The following is a 5945-nucleotide window of genomic DNA, read 5'->3' on the forward strand; positions in this document are numbered from 1 at the left end:
CGAGCTTTAACAGGAAAAGGAAAAAAAAAAAAAAAAAAAAAAAAATTATATATATATTAATACTGAATAACAAAATAGGTAGTTGTTTTGGTGAGAATTCATTGACTGAGTTTATTGGAAAAATTAATACTCACCCTTACAACTTGAGATTCATCTCTGATTTGAAGAGGTCCTAGGAAAGGATGGTCTAACATGAGGGTCTTCACCATTCCAACTTGTGCAGCTGTAATAGTCCTGCCCAGAGGCAGGAAGGCTGTTGACCCTACCGAAGGCAATTGTCAATCGTCTGAGGGACGGCTCAGCTTGTAAAGGGAACCCAGATATATATAAAAAAATCTTTCCACCCTAAAATTACAGTAAGGTATTCTTTCCCTGCCCCCTATTAGCCCTCAAGCCATTTCTCGTACTTGGCTAAATTTGAAGAGAAGAATTAAAAATAAGGAAGTGTGAGCATATTGAATACCCTGAGCATTTTAAGCCACCAGCAAAAAATCAGGCTTCATACATATTTTCATAGAAAATCCATAAAGAATGAAAAGTACTTTGTGGTTATTTATCAACTGAGAAATTAGATTTTTTAAAAGCACGGTATGCCTGTTGATGCCAGTTCATTTTAACCAGCAATTTTCTGGATCGTTTAGATATGATCTGTAAGAGGACTAAATTACTGTGCACTGTTACTTTTTGTACAAGTGAGAACTATAAAATCAAGCTCACCATCATTATTTATGTTGAAACTCTTTGGGAACCTCCAGGAAGCGATAAGGCATTCATTTTTGTCCTTTTTTGGAATTTTGGGGAAGAAGGAAGCAAGGGGCGCGGCTTTGGAGGATGACAGGTAGGGACTGCCCGGCTCTAAGTGGTGACTGAACTTTAACTGAAAGAGTTAATGATAACCATACATTTGGTTTTAAAATGTGACCTCGGACACTAGTGATTTTTTTTCACCTCTGTGCAGTGTTCGGCACTATTATTAATGCAGTAAAATCAGTAACATTAGTCATCTTAAAAGGGTTATTACTCAAGATGATTTAAATTGTGAAAATGTCAGTAGAGCCTGCACGCATCCTGCTAGAGACGCCGTGATTTACACCCTCTGACACCGTCCTGCTCTGAGCCAGCCCGGGGAAGGAGCGGCTGCTTGCTGCTCTGATCCACATGCAGAGTGTCCGAGGGCTGGCCAGGCTCCGGGTGCCAGCCGGCTGCGTGCATTGGGTCACAAGCTGCATGCCTCACGCAGACCCCCAGAATCTCGCACATCTAGGTGGAGAAGAATTGGTGGGAAAAGTAGTGCAAAGAAAAACATTATTTCCGAGACCTCGTTCCTGATTTTCGGTATGGATCCCATGTGATTTGTAAATCCACGAAAGGCATGTATTGGGAAAATGTTAACTGATATTTGGAGTCTAAAGGGCTCATCAGATGCAGTCACTCGGACAGCAGTTTACTAAGATAACTGCTGCCTGATATTTAGCACTTGGACCCGAATGCATAGTTGTATGGGAGCCATAATTTCCATGTTAGTTTTCACTTATGTGAATGGATTAAAGAACTTAAAATTCAAGTCAAATTCAGAAAAGCTGCCAGAAAGTAGAAATCAATGACTAATAAAGAGATATTGCTAATAAGGCGTGGAAGTATACTACCTTTAGCATGGCAGCAAATGAGTGAGCCACAGACACGGTGTTCAGATGTAGCTGGTTCTTATTTTCCCTTCAAACCGAAGTAGAGCTTCCCAGAGACTGAATTTTCTAAACAGCAGGTGAGGAGGGCAGATGTTGGTAGATAGGGATGGGGCGGTCTACTGCTTAACTTTGCTTCGTTTTCTTGAACTAATGATAAGTCCCCACACTTGCCTTTGTGGACTCATCCGTCAGCACTGTTGAGAACAAAGAGATCTGCAATAGAAAATATCCATAATTTCCAAATACTGTCTGATTGAAACTTTTTTTTTCAAATCCTTATCTGAGGATATTTTTTCCATTGAGTTCTAGAGAGAGTAGAAGGGAGGGAGAGAGAGAGCGAGAGAGAAACATCAGTGTACCTGCAACCGAGGTACGAGCCCTTGACTGGAGATCAAACCCGTGACCCCTCGGTCCACAGGCCAAGACTCTAGCCACCGAGCAAAACCGGCCAGGGCTTGAACCGTTTTGTTAACATGCACAGTGTAGCGTCCTTCTTAAAGATTGTGCTTTCCTGCTGTCAGGTTCTACCCACAAAGAAAAATTTCTCTGAATTTATGCTTTTACTGTAACAATATCAGAACAACTTCAAATACACGGAAAGGTCCCTTCAGTGGTTCAGAATAAGCTCTCAGATGAGCATGAGCAAGGCTGTGGGGGAGAAAGTGACCGGGGGTGGGTGTCCCCTGACCTGTGCGTCAGGGAAGGGAAGGAGTCTCTGACACGTGTGCTCTCATGTCCCTGTGTCCCCAGATGAACACCTCACTGCTGGGAAGCATCGGCATGCTCAACTCGGCACCCCAGCTGCGCTGTATTAAAACCTACCAGGTGCCCCCTGTGCAGCCGGCCTCCCCCGGCCCCCACAACGCCCTCCGGCTAGCCCGGCTCATCTGGACGTCCAACCGCAACATCATCCTGATGGCCCACGACGGGAAGGAGCACCGCTTCATGGTCTGAGGCTGGCGCTGCCCGTGCCTGCTCTCGCGCACGCAGTTCTCTAAGCCCAGATCCCTCTGTCCTTATGCTGGGTCCCTCCTCAGTGCTGCCCACCCAGGGGCATCGGGGGCGCGGCCTGGTCTGTGTCACTTCTGCATGGTCTGGGGCATTCGCCTGCGCGGGCACCTATTGATTCAGAGGCATGCACACGCCGCTCTGCAGGATGTGGCCTTCCGTCACAGGTCAAGTCTCCCTGCTGGAGAGGGAAGGAGGCGGGTCCCTGGGCACACTCCTTGGCTGGCTGCACCGGAAGCCCGAAAGTCAGCGAACACTGATCGCCGCCCAGCCCAATCAGCTGTCCCTCGAGCTGCACCCCCTTTTCTGAAATGCTGCTGGGGCCGGTCATGCTGGCACTGGGTTTTGAGGTAACGTGGCCGTCCTAATTGTCAAAATTATTTTCCTTTGGATTTCCTAAAACACATTATTGTCTACCACAAAGATTCTGTGTTTACATGGGTTTTTTTTTTCCTTCAGCTGATTGTTAGGAAATTGCTAATCCAACTACCTAGGGTTTAACCACTATCTTCGTTATTAATACCTAACTGATTTGGGATTAATGAGAAAATATACCAAACAAAAAAATTTTCCCCCGGTGGAGAATACAGTTTCCCAGACACATAGCCTTCTAAAATGCTCACATCCTGCTTAAGTGATGGCGTATTTAGTAGTTTAAAACAAAATCATCTCTTGATGATCTAGTTAATATAATTATCCGGTGACTATAACAAATCTCTTAAACGGACTTTTACAAAAAAGAATAAGTTTAGAAGCATAACATATACCTAAAAAGAAGACGCTGTGTCAGTGGCTGCAGATGTTCAAGTCAGAGCTTGCCCTTCCTTCCAGAAACTTCACAGACCTGCAGTTCCCAGGTGTACGGCTTAGGTCAGTTATCACGTAATCGTTCAGCCTTCAAACTGCTACTGACCAACTGCAGACAAATAAAGACAGCGTTTCTTTAAACAAGTATCCTAGAAAATTAGGGACAGTGGGGCAAGCACCCGGGCATCTGTATGGGGACAGGGCTCGGTCAGCCTGAGCGACATTGCGGTGAGAGCTCACCGCCCTCTGACGGCGGCTTTCCCAGCTGCTCTCACCTCGCACGTCACATTCTGCGGCTCTGGCTCACAGTGATGGGGGGAATCCATCAAATAATATTCTGTATGAATCGCTCCTGACAAACCTCGATCTGTATATAGTTGGGGATTTGGTTGGTTGGTTGGTTAGTTGAGTAAAATGGGGGTGTTAATGCAGAAATAGAAAATGATTTATGAAATTCAGAGAAAATATACGAAGTTTACAGAGGAACCGAAATCATAATGGGAGCATTTAATTTAAAAGGTGTAGATGTCCGGGTTCATGTAATATCCAAAAGAGTAAGACCATAGTCCGGGAACAAATATATCTGTAACTTTCTTGAAACAGATTTTTAAAGACCCTGTTAAGAAACTAAGACCATTAGCCCTCTCTCCCCTATTGATGTGAAGTATGTTATTTCCACTGATGGCAAACCTGTACTATCCCTTGGTTGTAGACTTTGGGTGTTCTTTCACAGGTGAATTTATGACACATGCATGTACATTGTACTTATAAAGATAAGAAATGTAGTTTCCAGGAAGAAACCACGAACTATGCAGTGTAGACTTTGTTTGCTGGACATGCTGTTGTGTTCGATGTAGGTAGAGAAGCCGAGGTAAATGGTTGTCCCCGAGGGCTCGAGTCCTCTCGGGCCCCAGCACCTGTCTCCTGTGTGAACTGCACTGGGGGTACATTCATTCTGGACCGCACGGCTGTTTTGGAATGCTGATGTGGAAGGGTACCTTGGAGATTTCTTGAAACAAAATGTTCAGTGCATCCGAGAAAGGTGTGAGGCTGCTAGGCAGGCCCCCGCATGCACGGATGGACGGCACACGCCACGGACATTTAGAACAACACCGTGAGGCCCACAGGAGCCAGACACCTGGGCAGCTCGGCCAGCCTGTCCCGCGTTGTCTGCAGATAGCCGAAGTTATTGGCCAGTAGAATATTTTGATTACAAAACTCTGGGGTGGATGATGGGTGATGGTTAGACAGATATCTCTCACTGCTGAACTAATATTTGCATTCTTGTTAACACACATCTTTCCTTGGCTATTTTGACAACCACAGTCCACACTTCACCACAGCTTAGGTTTCTCAGCGCCGAGGTAAACTTCGTATTGTCATGCCAGTGTATGCTTTCGGTGTTTTATTACTTTCCTAGGCACTGTATTTGGACCTTTCCTTGTTAATGTAGAGGCACATGTGGCCTCTCTGATCATTTACAAGCGGAAGATGACATGATGCCATGCCTGTGTGGGAAAGTACTGCCTGGACTCACCATGTCCAGCGAGTGGATTAAATGTCTGCCTCCCAAGACAGCTCTGGATGACTCCACTTAGTAGATTCTATATGTGCCGGGTGTTCCTCTGTACATATGTGTGTTAAATAAAGCTGGATTGTACTGAAGATTGTTTTTCCCATTAAAACCATTATTCACTCTTAAACATTCTCAATTGAAATCCATATGCTTCCTCCCCTCCATCCCCCCCACTCCCTTTGGTACCAAATCAAGCCTTCCATTTCCATCTAATTATTCATTTCCCCAGAGAGCTAGCTTCAGGAAAGGTGAACTTGTTCACAGAGGACAATAGCGCAGCAGCAAGGGAGTCCCCCTCCTGCAGTGCCCAAATGTGAGCACCGAGAAACACCCGACCAGAAACTCAACAGCACCCTCTGTGGTTTGGGCAAGGGAATTGCATGCACATTGCTCTCATCTCCACCCCAAGTTGCTCCTAAATGGATTGTTAATTGTACCAAGTTATGTCTTGTCAGATGTGATGACGTGGGTTGGCGGCCCCAAGATAGGGGGCTGGATTGAGATCATGCAATTCACTTAATATAATACTCGTTTGGAGTTGGATTTGAATCCCTGAAGTAAAGGGTGGAATTGGTTTTCAAAAAAGCAAGAGTAACAAAAGAGATCATTATGGCTCACAGAGGGTTACATGTGTAAGTAGTGAGTGTACTTCTTTAATTTTCAGACAAGAACATAGAACATCTTGAAATGAGTCACTCGTCATGTAGCTGAATAATTTCCTTTAAGAAATAAACATTAAAGGAGTGGATGGCTGCATCTTGGCCCTACCTAGTCAAATGCCCAGTGTCCATCCCAGGAATTGTGTTAGCATCTCCTGATGACTTAAATGTGTCCTTCTAGGGAAAACGGGGCAGCACCAGTTCTATATG

General features: G+C 45.1%; 1 protein-coding gene across 6 annotated transcripts in view; it reads left to right on the forward strand.

Annotated features, from left to right (window-relative positions):
- WDR7 (WD repeat domain 7) overlaps positions 1 to 5203 on the forward strand; it is a 302241-nt gene extending 297038 nt beyond the window's left edge. For all 6 annotated transcript variants that reach the window (XM_005873636.2, XM_005873634.2, XM_005873637.2 and 3 more), the window contains one exon: positions 2436 to 5203. In XM_005873636.2, coding sequence (XP_005873698.1) covers positions 2436 to 2639 — 204 coding nt within the window. In that variant the 3' untranslated portion in view covers positions 2640 to 5203. The remainder of the gene's footprint in view (positions 1 to 2435) is intronic.
- Positions 5204 to 5945: the final 742 nt, after the last annotated feature.

This window comes from Myotis brandtii, unplaced genomic scaffold (genome assembly GCF_000412655.1).
Source record: "Myotis brandtii unplaced genomic scaffold, ASM41265v1 scaffold416, whole genome shotgun sequence".
Lineage (NCBI taxonomy): Eukaryota > Metazoa > Chordata > Mammalia > Chiroptera > Vespertilionidae > Myotis > Myotis brandtii.